Here is a 20,399-nt window from a genome sequence, read left to right as displayed (position 1 = left end):
AGTTTACTTACTTCGGTGAATATCAACGTGAAACTTAGGCACCGCCAATAAATATGATCGCCCGGTTACAGGAATCGGCATATAAGACGACGCCGAGCGCTCGAATAATACTGATGTGCCGAACGGCATAGATTTACTTGCAAAGTAGCCATGACCAACGGAGATGCGAATGACAAGAGGATCGGTTGCAAAAATCCCAGAACTAGTTTCTGCGATCGTATAACGTGGGCGCTGCACAGGTTGAGCGACTTGCGATGTTGGTAAATTGCCTTAGCAACTCATTGTGCAACAATGAAATGATAAAAAGTTACCATTCCACTCGCTATGCCGCATCCTTCTTTTTCCTTCCCTTATTTCTTATCCACTTAGTAAAGGGTCACAATTTCCCCAGTTATGTAAGGAAAATGAACCTGTAGTAGAGAAATTGGAGCATTTTATTTACGAGCGATAATATACGACCTTTTATCATGTAAAAAGTTGAATGATCGTATACTTTCTTTGACTTTCTGTTTACACAACTTCACATCATCAAATATCTAAATACCACATATTTCTGCGCGACCGAAACACTACAATAGCTTTAAATTTCGCTACACGTCTCGTCGCATGACCGATAAGGGTCGCTGCATATATAATTCTAAAGCTACGCTTGATGGCCGCGTATGTTTTATAAAAGTGGTCCCGAGTTCCAAAACCCCTTCTATCGCTATCCCCATGTAGCTTCCTCGGTCACGATCGAGGGTCTCGAGTACAACTCCTGCCTAATATCGCATTCAGTGTACTGTCTGTATGGATACGAAACAGAATCGCGCTGACAACAAGAAAGATTTTTGTTATTCCTCCCGTGATAAAATACTCAATTTTCGAGCATTTTATTTGCAATTTAATTTAGAAAATTGAAACAGTGGAGTGAGGTATTTTCGGACAAAATTCAGTGATTCATTCGTACTTTGAGTAGCAGCCGTGTTATTAATCAGCAGGTGATTTTTCACTCTACAGGTTTTGTGAAATAAAAATTAAATCCTGTCTTGAAGATGAATGCTTGACTTGTACCGCACAACTTTGGGTAAATATTTCACCATTGAATTTTTCACACCTACGTTATAGTTTCGCAACTTCAAATATGATGGTAATAAATCATGTGGGATAGTATTGTAATAATTTTGAGTTGCGTGGGATGCGAGAGAATAGAAACACACGTGCCTTCAGGGATAAGTGGGTTACGGAGCCTAAGTTGTATCCTAAGCCGTTCCTTAATCTCCGATGGACCAAATTTCGCCTGCAGCCTATAGCTATACCCATAGAGTAATTTAAGGCTCTCCATAACTTTCGCTTTTTGACATGACGTGAGCCGTTGATATTAATTCGATTCACATCGCTAAGGACGGGACAATCAAATAATGAAGTCGTGACATTTTGAACTTTGGATACAGCCCCATCATGTTCCAGAACTAAAAACTCCAATGTTCAACGAACTAAAAAAAAAAAAAAAAAAATCGTTGTGATAAACTTGAAATAAACATCTCTGGACGACATTCATTCAGTGTGAGTTTGTACAATAGCTGACAGCGTAACTTGCTTTTCATAATAACGAAATTCACTTCCTGTCGACTATATGTATACCTGTAAAGTACGCTGACATTATGTCGCTAAAAAAAAAAAAAATGTCAGACAATCGCAGATGCGTTACGTGGAACGATATGTAAAAAATATAGAACACGGAGTACAAAGTACACACAAGGAGACAAGGGTAATTACGGGAATTATAACATGGTGACCATCCTCTGCGGAATTGAATGGCGCAAAATAAATTGAGAGATGAAATTTTTCTGGACAGATTGATACTGCGTACGGTAGAGTGTGAACTGTTATGCATCACATGTATACAGATACAGATGCTACAGGCTGACCGATATTTTTCGTAGTAGGTGAAACTGCGATGGCATACTTGAGGCATGGTGGAATATTTGGTGTGTCGAAAATTCTATGTAGATTTTCGACAGAAGCAACCCAAATCCTTACCAGATCGTTAGAAAATTTTGCGGATGTTACGCCAGACTTTGAATGGAACGATGCCAAGCCTTACACGGAAATTCCTGGGCCAAAGCCTGTGCCGTTTCTTGGCAATACATGGCGATTTTTACCTTACATAGGTGAGTGATGGTGTAGCTGTAATTAATATTAGAATTAATTTTGGAAAGTCGTTTTAAATAATGCTGGAGGTTGAGTTGAACGATTAAGCGAGTGGCGATATATATATATATTTCACTAATAATGAACAGTGAAATAGAGAGAGATATGAAAAATAGTTGGAAGAAATCCCCCGGGCTTTCCCTTACCAAATTGCAATTATTCACTAACTAAAATCCGGATTCATAGTGTCGATTCGATCATCTAATGAGTAAAGCTCCGAATCAATATCTATATTCAAAAATACGCTTATGATTTATTTGACGGTCATGGAAACGAGGACGTGAATAAAAATTACTCTTATAATTTCAGTGTCTCGCGAGGGACAATTTATACTTTCTCTTTCCATATAGCCACAAGATTAAATGACTTTTCTCTGACTTCCCGGGTTTTCCTTGACCTCTGGCCACCATGTAAAACCACTGACAACTACACTTTGGGAAAGATACCGCAGTGTATTGGTATGGTTGACAATAATAAAATAACTTATTGTGTTATAATACTGAGAATCGCTCACTATGGTGAAATACCATTTTTTTTCATACGTCAATAGTGTTTTTTAATTTCATCAACAGTAAATGACGCATTAATATGTTGATCGGAAGAAATGATCGATTCAACTTTTAGTCCTTCTAAATCTCTGCATGAATCGTCCCTTGTTCCCCGCATCATAATACCCAACACAAGAGAAAAACAATCAGCTGCGATTTTAACCAATTTAGAAACACTCTTTTTTTTTAAAAAAAAAAAGCAGTGCTCCAAAGTAAACGGAATAAACGAAAACGAAAAAACGATCAAACTAAATTAATGTACTTATATTGACTGTAAGTTTGATAACTGTAACAAAAAAAAGTATCTTCAGCTGAATACTTTAAAAGCAAAGGTATAAACCCAATTCTATCAATCGACAAACATCGATTTAGCATCCTTTTGCGTTGTAAACCGATCGTGGCCGCACGGAAGCCGTAAAAATATGTTCGAAATCGTGAGGTATCACCGAGTGAGGAAGAGATGCTTCTTTTTGACAGTTTTTGTTTTCGCATATTTTACATGAAAATGAAAGTTTTTCAAAACGTTTTTGATACTAAGTTATATAATCCAGAGTTCAAGGAATATTCACAACCAAGTTTATGCTCTTATACAAATTGTTAAAAATGTTACGATATTCTTCCAATAAATGCATCTTATCTTAATACTTTACCCTAATTAAGGTACAATAATCATGCACGGAAATTTATGTACTTGACGTAGATACCCGAATTTAGAGTATCTAGATAGTTACCTACTTTCACTCCGGCAGTGCAGTGAATTTCTTCGACCAAGCGGAATCGCAAAATCATTAATAACGCATGTATTTTGGGCCCCGCAGGCGATTTCAAAATCGAGGAGGTCGACAAGGTTTCGAAACGCCTGCACAAAAAATACGGTAATGTGGTAAAAATCGGGGGTCTTCTGGGTCGTCCGGACATGGTTTTTTTGTACGACGCTGATGAAATTGAGCGGGTTTTTCGCAGCGAGGAAAAAATGCCTCATCGCCCGTCCATGCCTTCCTTAAACTACTACAAACACGTCTTGCGCAAGGATTTCTTCGGCGAAGATGCCGGGGTCATTGCAGTGTGAGCAAGAAACTTTCCTTCGATTATACTCGAGAGTGTCATTTCACCTGTATTCTGAGGTTCGATGCAATAACGCGGAGCACTTTCCGCTTCGCGAACATTAATTAGACTCCTCCCAACCGCAACTAATGATTTCGCAGCGACGTTCAGGATAAGTGGCCGGTGTTTTCTCTGATCTTTTGTTCTACTTTCAATGTCATTTCATCACGCGTGTCCTGCATGGAGTATAAACGGAAAATTACTGATTCGATTCAAAGCTTGATTCTAGACAATAATAGATTAAAGAACACGAGGGGTGAAATTGCGTATTTCACCGATGTATCGAACTGAGGTAATATGAAAGCTTCGAAATTATTCTAGAGCAACTGGTTCACTGTGGCTTTTGAACTACCGCATTTACCACACGTACTTTCTCAGCTAAAAATTAGTGCGGTCATATATGTGTACGAGATTGTTACTGATACATATAATTATAACGGGTTCTTGTGACGTTCTTTACGGAGAGAGTGCACGAATAGAAGCTAACCCATCGATGTTGAAACTCTTCTTTGTGTCTTTTGAAATTAGACACAATTCCACGGTTGAATCTTCGGCGGCTGTCTCAACGAACTTGAGATCCGAACAATTTGCCAACGGTATTCAATTCTCCTTCACATACACAACAATCATTTCGAATGATTAGAAAGTTTTATAGCTCAATTTACGATTTTATCACATTTCCGATTACACGTATCATTCGAAAGTCTGCATTACGTATTCGTATTCATAATGATACACACCTAGGCAGGATTTGTTATACTGTGACTACGAATTCAGTTAATTCAAATTGATTGCAGACACAGTTAAGATTTTAGAAACATTCGAATATATTACGCTGAAGACATTCGAACGGCCACGATTCCCCGGCAAGGTCGGCCGAATCAGGATGACTAATTTAACTACCTTGCAAATTATGACCTGAATTAAAAAATTCGTGAATTAATGTATCCATAACGTTTCAGGCACGGCGAGAGTTGGTATAATTTTCGGAGCAAGGTGCAGCAGGTGATGCTACAGCCGCGAACTGCTAAACTTTACATCGGTGCAGTCCAAGAAGCAAGCGAAGCTTTTGTTCAAAGGTTCAATCCCGACCGTACCAATTATTCAAAAACATCAAGGAATTATAAATCATATTTTCTATCCCCTTTCAGAGTGAAAAAAGTACGAAATTACAAGGATGAAACGCCCGACCATTTTCTAAACGAAATTCACAAATGGTCCTTGGAGTGTGAGTATTGGATTATTATAACTCGAGGGAATGTCGCATGACTTTCATTTATTACGTATGCTAGGGCATATTCATTGTCGTGAATTTTTTGGAAATCTCAATAACTTTATTCGTTGCAGCTATAGCTCGTGTGGCTTTGGACGTAAGATTGGGGTGCCTGGACGACGACGCGCCCTTGGAGACGCAGGAGCTGATCGACGCGGTGAATGTATTTTTCAAAAACCTCGGTGTCCTCGAGCTGAAGGTCCCATTTTGGAAACTATTCAACACTCCTACCTGGCTAAAATACGTAAAAGCCCTGGATACGATAGTCGAGTGCGAAACATTAACATCCCCATTCGATTCCTTTTCCGCAACCGAATAAAATTTTAAACTGAGATACTCTTTTTTGTCACGAATATAAATTTGTTTCTTCAAACCTTCGAGAATTCATCGTGTTTCCATGTTACAGAATTACCTCGAAGCACACCAATGCCGCGCTGGCAAGAACGAAAACGAAAGAAATCACGGGGGATGTGGGAAGTGAACCTTCGTTACTGGAAAGATTGCTGGCCATGGATACGGGGGTTAAAATCGCGACCATTCTAGCTCTGGATCTATTCTTAGTAGGAATAGACACAGTGAGTCGTTTTGATGATAGGTCGTGAAGTCGGACTCTGGTAGCCTGACTTTTCCTAACCAGTAATTTTTATACCATTAGTTTGAAAAAAAAATTAAAAAGTCAATTCATACATCGTAACTGTAATGAGAAACGCTAACGATCACCCGACGTTTCTTCGCAGACTTCAAACGCGGTCGCATCCGTTATTTACCAGCTCGCATTACACCCGGAGAAGCAGAGAAAACTTTATGAAGAAGTTTCAACGGTTCTGCCTCCCCCGGGAAAATCAATTGAGGCTAAACACGTGGAAGAGATGAAATACCTGAAGGCCTGCATCAAAGAAACCCTGAGGTATACGCATATCATAGGAATAATCCTGTCGATGTAATTTTCTTACGGTGATTGGAAATCACCTTCTTCTTAATAATGGATGTACGATTGTACAGATAATTTCGCAAAGGATCTAAATAATTGTAATACTATTTTTCAGAATGTATCCAGTTGTTATCGGGAACGGACGATGCATGACAAAAGATACCGTGATCGGGGGTTACCAAATACCAGAAGGTGTAAGTTTACATAAATTCGAGCGCTGTATTTATGGTCTCGATCCAATTCGGATAGATATCTGTGTTACGCATTCCATGAATGCATTCCATGAATGCGTAAGATCGATATCGATCCTTAATATCGGTCCGCCACCGTTGCAATCCGAAGTTCGTACCTAACACACATAATGACGACTCATTAAATAAACGATTCGCCCAACATCCCAGACTCGACAGTTACCGTATTGGTATACTTTCAGGTCCAAATAGTATTTCAACATTACGTGATCAGCAATCAGGATAAATATTTTCCCGGAAGTGAAGAATTTCTTCCTGAGAGATGGATGACAGGACGTGATTTTAATCACGGAGTAAAACACGCCTTCGCTTCTTTGCCGTTTGGTTACGGACGTCGAATGTGTTTGGGAAGGCGATTTGCGGAGTTGGAAATGATTATTGTTCTTGCTAAGGTGCGTAAAAAAAGTTTCATTCTCAATATTTAATAGGAAATATAGTTAGAATTTCTCGAATGAAACTTTGGCACCCGAGTATAAATTTAAATCCAATTTTTTCTTCCAGGTCATACAATCATTCAAGCTTGAATACCACTACGATAAACTAGATTATCATATTGATCCAATGTACACACCGAACGGGCCACTTAGAATTAAGATGATCGACAGGTAATCAATAAATTATGCCTGTACTAAGTAGGTAGCGTTCAACCTACTTTGAACGAAAAAAGTGCGGCTATACATGTATAGAAAGTTGAAATTTCCTACTGATTAAGAGTTCAACAAAGAATAGAGTTTTTGTATTTGGAACACATTTAGTTATTTAAATGACAAGTTGTAGATTAAGGGTGTTCACTGCAGTGGAAAATAAAGTGAGATTAAATAGGAGTGATTCTTTACTGGTACAACGTTTAGATAATCGTCGAGATTAATAATGATCTCGTTATTTATATGTACAAATTAAATATAAAACATTAATTTCGCCTATGAATACTGGAAATTCATTTGACTTTGTATGGGATCCAGTCCAGCCCTTTAAATCACCCGCATCGTTCTATCTCTTCAGCATCTTGAACTTGAGTTCACCATCAGGTGCGTACATAAAGGTTACTTTGTACTTCAAAGGCTCGTGATGATACTCTAATTTATAAGAGCGAATAAGCTGGAAGATAAAACGAGTATGAAGTGTTAATTTTATAAGTGTTTATGCTGTAACCATTTTTCGCTTGGATTTCAATTATCTGTGAGAACAATAAATATGGATATGTCCGTAGAATTTTTTCAGCAAGTTGCTCGTATTAGAAAATTAATCACAGGATAAATATTATGATAATCACCGGGAACAATTCTGATGTTTCTCTGGAAATCGAAAAAGTATTTCGTGGCTTCTCGGGCAATGACCTCGCTGATTTACATATTTTAACATATAGACGTTTTTGTAGTCTCTCAACGAATGTTAAGTAACTTCTGCCGAAATTTCCTAGAAAACGAGAGACGTTTGACGAATTCAACATACCTTCGTTAGAAGAACCTGCATTTCCAAGTCAGCAAATCTTCTTCCGAGACACATGCGAGCCCCGTAACCGTAGGGAAGCGACGCGAATGGGTGCAATTTTTCAGTAGCGGATTCCTTCAGCCATCTTTCAGGTTTGAACGATTTTGCGTCAGCCACATATTCCTCCATGTTGCCCGTGACCAGAGTGGGAAATACTACTTGAACCTGGACGAGGAGCAGGGAAAATATTTCCGAATATTTTATTCGTCGATATTCTTCAAACTTGTTTTATTCAAAAACTTTTGGAGGTAAAACTCACCCCCTTGGGTACTTTGTAACCGCAGATCACAGTGTCGTTTTGGAGTGTTCTTCCGTTTCCAATCACTGTAGAATAAACTCTGTAACAAGGAAGCCGACAAACTTGCATATGATTCCTTAAATTGTAAACGAGCACATTTTACCCTTGCTGTCGATCTTCAACTCACCGAAACACTTCACGGATGAATGCCTTCATGTAGACAGCCTGGTCCAGATGTTGAGTAGTGATGGGTACATTAGGATCCGGCAGGATTTTCAACAGTTCTTGATACATTTTTTCCTGTATTTCAGGTCTCGTCGCTAGTTGATAGAGAATCGAGCAAACTGCCATCGAGATCTGGATTATGAAACATCCCATAGTATTTAAAAATCTGTCAAGCGGTGTTTCCATCCTTTACGTTTAAGAACGTACCGTATCAATGCCGACTAGAATAAGATCCAAGGCAAGAATATACGCCATTTTCGGATCAGTTTCTTTGGCCAAGATTCTTTCCACTAGTGACAAGTCGGTCTCGCTAACAGATGTTTTAGTTTTCAGCCTTTCCATTGCTTCGTCGATGTGCTTCATGCATATCCTGATGGGACGAAAAGACTTTACGTTACTTTCGTGGTTGCAAGTGTGGTTCACTTATAGTCCCACGTACCCATACGGTATCGGTTAATGATTATGGACGGTTTATGACAATGCTTACTTTATGAAATAGTCCATGTTACGAACATAGCGAGTCCAGAGCGGAGTTGGAATGTACCTCCAGAAGGGTGCTTTCAACTCCAAGACAGCCACATTCCTCAGCGCATATTTAGCTGCGTCAATTATTTTTTGAGGCTCGGAATCGGGCGCCAAATTTGCTCCAAGGCAGCCCAACCTTACGTCAAGGGCAACTCTCCCGATGCCTATAGACGAGGAAGATCAATGTGAAGAAATGCGGTATTCAAAGAGCCAAACGAATTCGCAATGTTTTTTTTTTGAAAGCTATACCTACATTCAAGAGCCCATTTGTGAATTTCATTATCGAAGTCAGCTGGTAATTCTCCATCGTCTCTCTTGATTTCATCCATTCTGAAATGTGAGCGTGATTAGATTATTGCTCTTGCTTCGTATAGACTTCAGTTTCGTTTACTGCATTGTATAGCGCATAGGGCCGTCTACCTCTGGATGAAGTCATCAGTCACGACTCCAATGGGTTGAATGTACTTTCTGACCGTTAAGGGTTGTAAAACTGGCTTCTGCACACGTGTGCGAAATTCTCTCCAAGGTTCACCATGTCTTCAATATCAGAATAAAAATCCGTTAGTTTACAATCTCATGATTTTCCCAAGATTTTTGACACTTAAGTTTAATTTATAACGATATTGATCGATGATTCAAGGAGTTCGTACCAATTTTATCGATATCGTAAAACGCCTGTAAACGAATGTCAATGCCGAAGGAATACAAATTCAACTGTGGCAGTTATATAAGTGGGTGTAATTCGGCGTAATTTACGTAACGATTACGTAGTTATTGATCAAGAAAGCTGTTCCTTACACGCCAACGACTCCTGGTAAGTCACCAAAGAATTCCTTGCGTACGGTGCCCTTATAGTGGACGAGACAGGGCATGGAGGGTCTGAAGGGAGTCGGTCCCTCGTGGCGATAGACTTTTTCTATCTCATCAGCGTCGTAGACGAAAAGAAGATCCGGTCTCCCAATGAGGCCAGTCAGCCTCACAATCTTTCCGTAATGTTGGTGAAATAATTCGGAAATTTTTGCAACGTCCGATATTTTGTACTGGCCGATAACTGGTAAGAGTCTCCATGTGTTTCCGAGTATTGGCAGCGGCTTGGGTCCCGGAATTGTCTCGTAAGGTAAAGCATCGCTTATATCCGGAGATTGGGATGCTGCGACAGTTTTGCTAATGCTGGTTGCGTCGGTGCATAACGTTCGAAGAACCATCGGCTTCCATCTGAAGAGCCTTCCCATATCGAGTGCGGCTAATAAAAAATGAAAACTGATCATTGTATATTGCATTTAACGAGAAGTACGATGAAGCAGATTGCGGAGTGAGTGAAAGTATTACATCGTATGGCATTGTGTATCAGTCGATCTTTGACATTACGGTAAATTTGATGTCATGAATCATTGTGACCTAGCAGCATGTTCCTTACGAATTATTAGTATTAGCTAATGGCCAAAAAAGCACGAATTCCATACTACGTGGAGAATCAGACATGAGACCAGTGCTCAAAATGAGTCGGATCAATCCTAACAATCCTAACTATGTCAACGGTTGCGTCGGCTACCGCGAGATGATACGCGAGCTACTTTCACTTCAAACGGACACTTGACTGTGACAATCTCGTTGCAGAACTGTTTTTTCACAATTTCCGTCACAGGAGACGTACCCTGCCGGGTATACGCAAAACAGTTCACGCAAATGTACTATAATATCATGAAACTAAGTCAGTTGTGAAGCACCGTACGGAATGTTACACTGCGATTCTTTACATGCTACAGGTAAAATTATGATTGCCAAAGTCATTAGAATTCTATACCCGTAATTTGACGTACTTTTTTTAAAGATCAGCGTATAATGATGAGTTAAAATAACGGATAGTAATCAAGTCAGCTTTGCCTAATCTTCATACGTTTAATAATTTACTGTTATAATTCACGGATGAATCTTTTTAGCGAATACACTGACCTAAGCTGACACACTGGGTTTAAAACTGGCACTTCGAAGTAGCAGACACTACGTGTATAAGCTCGACGATCAAGCTCTCTCCTGTTTCGCGGTTGGTCTCCCACTCAGGACTCGACGGAAGTAGCACGATTACTCGCAGCAAAGAATGTCTTCCACCTCCAGTAAAACACTGTTCACATTACGTGAATCCGAACGTATCTATAGCCAACTGTAAATGTTTGTACACATATCACATCCTGCACAACTCTGCGTACAACTATGATACGAACGAATCCATTGATCGATCACGCAGTAGCCTGAGGAACATATTCTACATTCTTCGTTTTTTGCATTATTACATTTTCGTATGTTTTGAGATCGTTGATTGATTGAGAAATGATTTTGATTGACTGAAGAATAGTGAAAGATCAAAGATACGTATCTACACGTAAACTGAAACGTATCGACCGATTCGAATACTTTGAAGACAGCTGCAACTAGGAAAAAGAATAATTTTTCCTCAGAATGAATTTCTCTCAAACGACATAATCCTGAAACCCTCGAACCGATAACGTATTTTTCGATTATAGCGCAAATATGTATATTGTACGCTTCGTCCTTTGAACGTAAAAAATTTGAATCCAACGTTGTTATAATGACTAGTTGTCGTATATTTTCAAAATCGAAAAACCAATGTTTCTATTACAACCGTGTCAGTTTTTTTTCCTACAGAATTATTCCCAAACGTCAGGGTCACGTAAAAATAACAAAAGGAGCTTTGCAAAAATTAGCCTGTCTACGGTCGATTTTATATTGAAATTCGATACGCAGAGGTAATTATGCAAAACGACATCTCGACGGAATTGAAATTACGTGTAATGCGAAATTGCGGATGCCGAAAATAGAAAAGAATATACTCAATTTCGAAGTCGTCGGTAGGAACGCTCTGAACAATCGCGGATTCCGTCTATCCAAGTGGAAATTCTTTTTCAATATAAAATATACCTACTGCGAATTTTCGTGGATGCGCACCGTGAGGTCCACTCTGAGCAACTTCGCTATTAATTCGTTAGCACGCGGCTGATGCGAAACTCGGAGGTGCTCGGAGTGGAATTGTATCATGAATTGCCTATACTTAGGGGTCACCTGTTGCGCATCCATGAAAACGCATGCTATAAGGTATACACTAGCCGCTATCTGAAGCGTAAACGATGCGACACATCTCTGGGGGGTAGGAGGTTCAGCCGAACAGATTTGAAAAGATCAACTTGACTACTGAATACACTCGTTGACTGAAGAAGAGTTTGTCAACGGTTGAAGGGTTAATGAAGATTAGTAAAGACAATATCATAGGCTTATAAAGTATAAGTTGTCTGTGGTCATGATTCTTCTTTTGAATCAGACATACCTATGTAGCTCGATTCACCGTTGACTGAATGACTGATTCAGTGGCCGAAGATATACATATACTTTAGAGCATAGTTGTATTTTAAGAGTCAACGTCGACACTACCGCCCCCTTGTTTAGTAATTAAATCACCATCAGCGGCTTCGGCGCAGTTTTTTATTGTTATTGTTGCTCCGTTATCGTGTATATAGTGAAGGCTCTGACAATTCTTTCCCGAGAGTTCGTTTGTACAAACGTTTTGAACTTTAGTACCATTTGGCGGAGGAATGACAGTTACAAAATCTAAGAAAGTGTGAAAGCGATTCGAGCTAAAAGATGGCTCAAGACGTAACTTGGGTTATGACTGAAGCCAAGGATCTGATGCTTTCCGAATATAAAGAAATAACAACGCTCTTACAAAAACCCATCAAGGATAAAAGACGTATAAAGGTATAAAAAAAGACATTAAACTTTTGATTGTATCTATGCTCAATACTATTTGACAACTTTCTGAAAATTGACTCACTATTAATTTCTGTTGTCATTAATTACAGTACACATGCTTTGACGTCTCATCAAACTTTATCGCGCTTGGCTCGACCAGCGGAAGCATATACTTGTTTGCCAGAGACACCTGCATTTTTCAGCAGCTCATACCCCTCTCAGTACGTATACATGCGCTCCCTGAATGTGTATAGAAAAAATAACATGAACATGTTCCAAAATTAAGCTTCATGTTAGAAACCAATGTTAAACTTTATCTTTGTACAAAACAGAATGGAGCTGTAGCTCACATCCTAATATCACCAGATCAAAAGGTAGTAGCACTATCAACTGTAGATGGAAATGTCTGCCTTATAGTTTTAAAACCCACTGTGAAAGAGGCTATGATATCAACAAAAAGTGAACGGAATGGTGAATGCGTTACGGCATTATGTTGGAATGACAACAGCACTGAGTTGTACATCGGGGATGAAAATGGGACGGTTCATGTTATGGGTCTATCTATGTTTACTGTAAGTAATATATCAGCAAAGTTCACGCTTTCAGCAAAGATATAAATTTTATATTCACACTTGATTTAAACTGTACGAACAGGTCAAGAGAGGAATCTTCCAAGATCCTGCTTGTCCTATTATGGGATTGAATTATAAAATTGTTCAAATGGACTTTTGTTCGCCGCTTCTTCTCATATCGACAATATCAAACTGCTACATATGCGACACTCTTGAAGGACAGTACGAGAAAGTTGGATTGAGAACAAGACAGGGAGAATTTGGTGCTTGTTTTTATAATCCAAGTACCATAAGAGAAGCAGATGTTTCAGCAACGCAACAGAAGCATTCACCTTCCACCAATAAGGAGTTCAAAAGCACGAAGATTGACAAAAAGAATCAACAGTATCCAAAAATTTATTGCGCTAGACCTGGCTCGAGGTTGTGGGAGGCAGAGTCAAATGGGAAGATTGTTAAAACTCATAACTTTAAAGAGGCTTTAGCTATCCCCCCATCTACTGTACACAAGTCGATCGGATCAAAGATGACTTGTGCAGAATCATCCAACTGTGATTGGTCACCTCAATCGCTGAAATTTTCACCTCTTCATATCATAGCCAGCAAATATTTACTCACATATAATTCGAATGCTCTCTATATTTTCGACCCTGTAAATTCCGCGGTTATTTTATGGTGTAATGAGTACACAGATGTTGCTGCAGCAAATGTTGTAGATAATCAGATTTATGTCATGACAAATTCTGGTGATTTTCACTGCCTAGAACTTACGCCAACTCCTTCGTCCATGTCAAATCAAATTGAAAAAGGCAGTAAATTAGATTCGGGTATAGTAGTTGTGAATAATAAAAACTCTAAGCTTCTGAAATATACAAAAAATGAAGAAATATCTGAAGTAGAGAAGAAATGTGATAGCAACAATAAACTGCCAGTTGAGTTTAGGAAGGAGTTGAACAAATGTGAATTAAGTGTTTTGAATAGTCAGAATCTCATAGCACGCAATACGAAAGAAGATCAAAAAAATAAATTTAACGACATAGTAAGGCTCGATGCAGAGTACATAGATATCGATAAGGAACTCAAAAATGATCCGTCACAAAAACATGTAGGAGTTGAAGAAACAATGAATATAGAAGAAAATCTAAGCACTACCAAAGATGAAATTAGAAATTTAATGGATGATGTGCAAGTTATTTACTCACTAGTAAACAGTTTAGATAGCATAATGTCTGATGATGAAATTGATAAAATTTTATGCACAGTACGAGAAAGTATAAAGTGCGTAAAGGAATCGTGTGAGAAATTAACTGAGCCAAAACCAAGTGTTTTGAAAGCAATTAACACTGTTGAGCAGTATTATAGACATATTTTTTTATCAAGACTGAACAAAGACCGATTAATTGAGACTAAAAATGAAAATATACTCAATGAAGCGATGAGTTCCTTCTTAGAAATTAATGTATTACATCAGGTAGAATGCGAGTGTGGCTTTCCCTACCTGACCAAGCAGCCAGAAGAGCCAAAATTTTTTAAGATAGGAATTGTTATTTTGCAAAAATACTCCGAGATCAGCAAAGAGACTTGCATTAATTTATGCAAAAAGGTGCCTTATATGTGGCGGCCTTATGTGAAAATTTATTCTAAGCAAGAGGATTTTTTTGAAGAAACAACATTTGTTCATTGTTTACAAACGCGAGATGATCTAGTTCTTTCGTTTCTATTACTATCACTAAATGGAGAACAATGGAAGTTTGCAATGAAAGCTATCAGTAATCTGCAATTGAAAAAGTGCCTCGGTTGCAATGGGCCTATTACTGCAACAAACACGCAGAATGATTTGTCTATAAATTGGAATAACATAGCTCATGAAATAATGAAGAGAGAAGGACCTGACGTCAGTGTTAATTTTTTGACAACAATAGCAACAATATTACCGTCTGTCTCATTCAGTAGAAAGTATGAAAAGTTAATTTTCACGTATTCAGAGAGAAGATTAAGACAGTTGATAACTAATTTTATTTACTCCGTTTGCAGTTTATTTCAATCTCTCATCTTTACGAAAATTTTGAAACATCATGAATTCGAACAGCCTATGGACTTCGATCAGATACTCAATGAAACTCCTTATGACCCATATAGTTTGCTGTGTTGTCCAAAGGTAAATGTATAATTGATCCTTTGGCATTTTGACTTCATTTAATTTTCGAGCATCGTGAAATATTTTTAGTGCTGTAAGAATAGCTGTAATTTTCATCCCTGATTACCCATTATTTAAATTATAACTGATTCGCAGGTACGATTCGTAATTTTACATGCTGTGATGAATTTCATTTTGTTTAGATCCAAACGCAATTACTACATACCCTGCAGAAAGACCTCCAGAGGCCAATGGATAGGCACGTGTTTGGAACTCAGGCTCATCACTGGGGAATGCACCATAAGCCAGCTAAATCAATATGTCCCTGCTGTACCTTGCCTCTAAAAACCCCAGTACTTCTAGACAATAACGGCTTATCGCTGTTTCCATGTGGTCATTCTTATCATGTCAACTGCTTGATACAGAAAAGAGTCCTGAAATGTAATTTGCATAATAATTGATCATTGTTAGGATTAAGTAAAGTCAATTATTTTTTTTTAAATGATTCCGTAACGACGGTAATTGTGACGATCATATAAATTTCGATGGAGATAATGAGCAAATTGAATTAAACTCAAAATCCTGAAAAGAACAATATTGAATGTAAGATATAAGGAAATGTTTTTGATATTATACGCGAACTAATGCACGGTGGATAATCACTAATTTTAAGATAAAAATTTGCTGATCAGATTTATAGATAGGCTTTAAACTATAAACGAATACCTATGTTAATAATGTATGTTGAACATCTTTAATTATCATATTTATTATGAATTTTACAGTAGTTTTATCACAGCTAGTTTTCAAGTGTTTGAGCATTTCGAAATAATAAATAAAAATCTATTTAATATAAAGATGATTCGTTTTAATTTCTCCTTCTTACCTCAAGATTTACAAAAGGGAATACAGTAACTGCCTTCACATTTTTTTTCTTCTCTTCAAATTTATAAGAGTAATGGAATTTTTAGATGATTGCTTTCAACAAAAGCTTCCCTGTTTAAAATCCACAAATAAGAACTCAATTGTAGTAATAGGTTCAAAGAAATCGAATACTAATTACAGAATTACAGTTCCTAAAATTATAGAGCAAGTTTGTCAACATCGTCTCCACTTAGAGGGTTGCAAATTTCATGTGCATGTAAAAATTTTACGGCTGATTAGTATCATCACATGGTATAGTGTTGAAATGAAATTGAGAAGGAAAAGAATAGTGATATTCCCTTTCATGAATCTCAGTAGTTTCGTTAGAAAATTATACATGCTAAATTAGCATGAATATTGCGCGGGATAAAAATAAAATATTCTATGATGTTATGATATTGGCGAAAAATAGATGAGTTAGCAACTATGGTCAATATTGCAGAAAGTGCTTCAAATTCTTATGAGTAGGTTCCAGTCTTCGTAAGAATGATGCCTAATATGAGACAATCGTCTTAGAATAGCACATTTAGGGCTAATGGATTAAAAATCATCTATCGCTTCCAATATTTTTAACAGCTGGCCATGTGTAGTGTGTACAATTAAGGTTTGGTAACGGATAATTTTGTATTTACGAATATTTGAATAGGCCATTTGTATATGAACTTGTTTTCAATTATAACGTGCAGCTATGTATGCATGTTTTGTGTTCATTGTGTAGCATTGTATATCCACCAGTGAGCCTGGAGATTTCGAAATAAAATGAACATCTCTAAAATAATACAATTGAGTTACTTCAAGTATAATAGACGCGATTTTATGTAAAATAAATTTGATTTAACAAGTATATTTCAGACCCAGGGTAAATGAGAGTTTATAGCTATCACATTTCTCTAGTATGGTGCAACGCAAGTAAACTTGTTTGTGGAACCTTCCAAGAATTATTTCTTGCTACTGAGTTTTCTTACTAAATTATCTTACACGGAGATGTGTGATACTCTGACTTGGTACATATGCAGGAATGTAGCTGCAATTTGATTACAACAGCTTATTATACTCACACTCACCTTACACCATGCACATTATATTGTAACAGTTTCAGATCTAAGATTGATAAAAGCCTGATGATCAAGTTTATGATAGTAAAAATATAAAAGTAAGAAAATATGACAAAAAACTAAAAGGTCGTTGTTAGTCCCTTACCCTCTATATTCGAAACATTAAATTCGTTTGAATAGTATGCCTCAAAGTATCCTTAAAATTACTATCACAGACCAAGCGCTGTTTAGCAGATCGTTTACTTTTGATAGATAGCTAAAGGGCATTTTCGAATTGTCAGAGCTTGCATTAGATTTAATGACACATAAAATATTTATACAATACTTAACGGTATAATGAAATTATATATAGGCAGGCAAGATTATGGCCTAATATTATGTAGCTCAGTTTAAGCTAAAAATGAAAATTGTACTTCTGTTGCCGCATGAGTTTCATAGTTTAGCACCTCTGTTAATACTGTTTTAGATCTAAGGTCGTTGAAGACTGATAAATTGTAACGTTTACAGTTAAAAGAGAAATTCTGTAAGTAAATACTGAACTCATTTTTAAATGTAATACAAAAGAAAGGCGAACAATAAGCAATAGAAATTTAGTATGGTATGGTCGTTAAAAAACTTATCTAATGAAATACTTTAAAAAATACGGCTCAAAAAAAAAAAAACCTAGAAAACATGAGATGAGCAGCATGCAAGCTTACATAAGTAGAACAACAGTCACTGTTTCATTGATGTGCTGGGAATATCGATCAAAATTGTACCTTTGCATCCCTAGGTTTAACGTTGGAATGTTTCAATTTGATACAAAAACATGAATTGTATTACAAAACACATGTTCCCATTGTTATTGTTACTTTTTTGAAATACGAATAATTCGTGGTTTAACTTTGGTACAGTTAAACAAACGTTTGCTGAGAATTTGTACACGTAGTTATTGCATATGTTAACTGTTCTTATTGAAAAATGTCTGTTTCATTTGATGGAGTTCATTATTTTTAACGAAAGTTTGTAATAAATAAAAATTGAAGTGAAAATATTAATGACTACCTATTTGATTTGTGTGAGCACTTTTGCACGTTTAATAGTTTTAGATGCTTTAGCCAGATGATGAACAAAGAAAAATCAACAAATTCATGAATAACTTTGGATGTGATATAGATTTCTGAATATTAAATTAAATAATTGTTTACAAGTGTGAGAATCCGTGCGATAAACATGCATACTGAGGCGACATATAATGTTGATGTTTCACACAATGTTAAATATTGATCATTTTTGCCATTTAATTGATATGTCCGATGTGTTTTTTCTCATCAAATGCATAAATAATAGTTGCAAATACACTATTTTAAAAAGATATATCAGTATGTTTGATACTGTAAGGAATAATTGCAATTTCTTATTGATATTTACATGCGAATGTTAACTTTAAAATCAGCTGCATGAAAAAGAATAACATTTGAGCAAAATTATTCGCATTACTTAACTATTACTCAATTCAATTCTTTGGCACTGTAGGCTTAGTTTTTTGCGTAAATTATTAGAAATAATAATTTACAATAACATGTAAGTTGATTATTTGGCCGATTATCTATTCACATCGTTTACAAACTACCATATAAGTACATTACTGCTATACATGTAAATATAGCTGTGTATTATGAACACTTACCCTGTAAAATCACATGATTATGTCCAAGACATAGTTTGCGCAATACTTCAGTAATCAGGTAATACGTATGACGCAAAGTAAATTAAATAAATTAAAATTCCTTTAAAATTATTAATTATTTATAATGTAATAAACTAAACGCCAAATAGAATGAAAATGATAAAAAAAAATCAAATTAAACTAGTTTTTATGACTACTGCAAACGAACGCTGTTTTGTTGAAGACTTTTTAAAATTTTAACTCGTGTTCTTCCACCCAAGTTAGTTACTTGTAAAGCCTTATGATACGGGTAAAATTACGATATTTATCAGTTGTAAAATTAAAATAAAGATCAACGAATCTTTGAAAATAGTATCAAAGACGAAATCACTGACTAGTAAAATTCATTCACTCATACAAAAGATCACCAGCTATAACGTAAATTGTTTATATACTTTGTAAAATCTTCATCCTAAGTTAAAATATGTAATAATTTACGCCAGTATGATGATTCTACGAATTCTCTTATAATTAATTTTTAGTTGGCAGTTAAAATGGAATATTAGAGGAGGCGATGATTGCACAGATAATTTGTATTTACACATGATGCCACCTCTCATAACCAGTAGCAAAAATCGCGAGTTATATTTTTTGATTCAATGTACTAAGTCATTACTTTTCATTTGTGCTAATCTGTTGCACTGGTAATTAATTCTTTGAAATAACAAAGGGCTTGTCGCATTGGTGGCGCTTTGAAAAAATCTAAACACTGTTAGATAACTTTGGCTTAAATAATATTATCAGTTTAACATTAACTGAAAAAGTTGAGAAATCACGAGTTTGCAAAAATTAAGTTTACTGTGACTTTGGTATATTCATGAATTCTGTACCTTACGTTGTCAAATTCATGTTGATCAAACCCTATCGTCGATGTACAAAAAAAACTTATAATTATATTCCCAATCAGCTTGTGATATTTGGGTCACTTCCATTATGACAGTCTAATACTTGGATTGGTGAGCGTCGAATCCCAAGATAAGGTAATGGAAATATCAAATATGACTGTAACAAAAATTCTATCAGGTACTTGAAATATACAGCTGTTTAAAAAACAGATACCATATCGAAGGTAAAATTATTTACAATCAGAGATAGATTGCTTTCTATTCGTGTCACCATCTCATTAAAGAAATTATTTCTCTGATGCTCTCTTTAAAGTGATTTGAAAGATCGATCATTTTCATCTCAAACTGAGATATTTGTAGAATATTTCAATGATTAGCATATCCATAATTCATACATATATGGTACGAAATGTGCTGTTAGACGGTAATGTATGTCGTACAGCTCAAAGGTAACCAATTTGTTTGACAATATGTTTTTACAAAAAAGCAGATATGTAAGTCTTGGGGCATTCATATAAAAACATGGTGAGTAGGAATTTTGAAGTAATATGCTTGTAGCCTAACGCTGTGCTGATGAATATCTTTTGACAGTGTACGGTACCAATAGAAGCTATTCATGC

At 36.6% G+C, this 20,399-nt stretch overlaps 3 protein-coding genes across 11 annotated transcripts; 2 read left to right on the top strand and 1 right to left on the bottom strand.

Annotated features, from left to right (window-relative positions):
- Window positions 1-760: 760 nt before the first annotated feature.
- LOC124306679 (probable cytochrome P450 301a1, mitochondrial) lies at window positions 761-7,124 on the top strand. 4 transcript variants are annotated; one of them, XM_046767553.1, is made up of 13 exons: window positions 761-914; window positions 1,000-1,066; window positions 1,929-2,153; window positions 2,544-2,651; window positions 3,560-3,806; window positions 4,808-4,924; window positions 4,997-5,073; window positions 5,193-5,388; window positions 5,525-5,693; window positions 5,856-6,025; window positions 6,165-6,243; window positions 6,483-6,692; window positions 6,802-7,124. In XM_046767553.1, the coding sequence occupies exons 2-13, from the start codon at window positions 1,039-1,041 to the stop codon at window positions 6,907-6,909; spliced, it is 1,734 nt and encodes a 577-aa protein (XP_046623509.1). In that variant the 5' UTR covers window positions 761-914; window positions 1,000-1,038; the 3' UTR covers window positions 6,910-7,124. The 4 variants fall into 4 exon arrangements, with proteins under 4 accessions (XP_046623509.1, XP_046623508.1, XP_046623511.1 ...); XM_046767552.1 differs by having other exon boundaries at window positions 761-1,066; XM_046767555.1 differs by lacking the exon at window positions 2,544-2,651 and having other exon boundaries at window positions 767-1,066.
- Window positions 7,110-11,778, bottom strand: LOC124306680 (probable cytochrome P450 301a1, mitochondrial). Of its 4 annotated transcripts, none has more exons than XM_046767560.1 (10): window positions 11,721-11,778; window positions 9,578-10,022; window positions 9,200-9,316; window positions 9,033-9,109; window positions 8,742-8,943; window positions 8,462-8,624; window positions 8,217-8,386; window positions 8,051-8,129; window positions 7,753-7,956; window positions 7,110-7,398 (listed from the first exon to the last, which is right to left on the bottom strand). In XM_046767560.1, exons 2-10 carry the CDS (start codon window positions 10,009-10,011, stop codon window positions 7,291-7,293), a joined length of 1,554 nt encoding a protein of 517 aa, XP_046623516.1. In that variant the 5' UTR covers window positions 10,012-10,022; window positions 11,721-11,778; the 3' UTR covers window positions 7,110-7,290. The 4 variants fall into 4 exon arrangements, with proteins under 4 accessions (XP_046623516.1, XP_046623514.1, XP_046623513.1 ...); XM_046767558.1 differs by lacking the exon at window positions 11,721-11,778 and adding an exon at window positions 10,733-10,854; XM_046767557.1 differs by lacking the exon at window positions 11,721-11,778 and adding an exon at window positions 10,600-10,844.
- Window positions 8,101-16,104, top strand: LOC124306676 (Hermansky-Pudlak syndrome 5 protein homolog). 3 transcript variants are annotated; one of them, XM_046767546.1, is made up of 7 exons: window positions 8,101-8,104; window positions 12,473-12,547; window positions 12,652-12,762; window positions 12,874-13,113; window positions 13,196-15,066; window positions 15,145-15,268; window positions 15,451-16,104. In XM_046767546.1, exons 2-7 carry the CDS (start codon window positions 12,479-12,481, stop codon window positions 15,706-15,708), a joined length of 2,673 nt encoding a protein of 890 aa, XP_046623502.1. In that variant the 5' UTR covers window positions 8,101-8,104; window positions 12,473-12,478; the 3' UTR covers window positions 15,709-16,104. The 3 variants fall into 3 exon arrangements, with proteins under 3 accessions (XP_046623502.1, XP_046623501.1, XP_046623503.1); XM_046767545.1 differs by lacking the exon at window positions 8,101-8,104 and having other exon boundaries at window positions 12,064-12,547; XM_046767547.1 differs by lacking the exons at window positions 8,101-8,104; window positions 12,473-12,547 and having other exon boundaries at window positions 12,659-12,762; window positions 12,959-13,113.
- The last annotated feature ends 4,295 nt before the right edge of the window (window positions 16,105-20,399 follow it).

The sequence above is a fragment of the Neodiprion virginianus genome, chromosome 6, assembly GCF_021901495.1.
Source record: "Neodiprion virginianus isolate iyNeoVirg1 chromosome 6, iyNeoVirg1.1, whole genome shotgun sequence".
Taxonomy (NCBI): Eukaryota; Metazoa; Arthropoda; class Insecta; order Hymenoptera; family Diprionidae; genus Neodiprion; species Neodiprion virginianus.
Note: the sequence above shows the minus strand (reverse complement) of the source record. Positions and strands in the feature narration are given on the sequence as shown.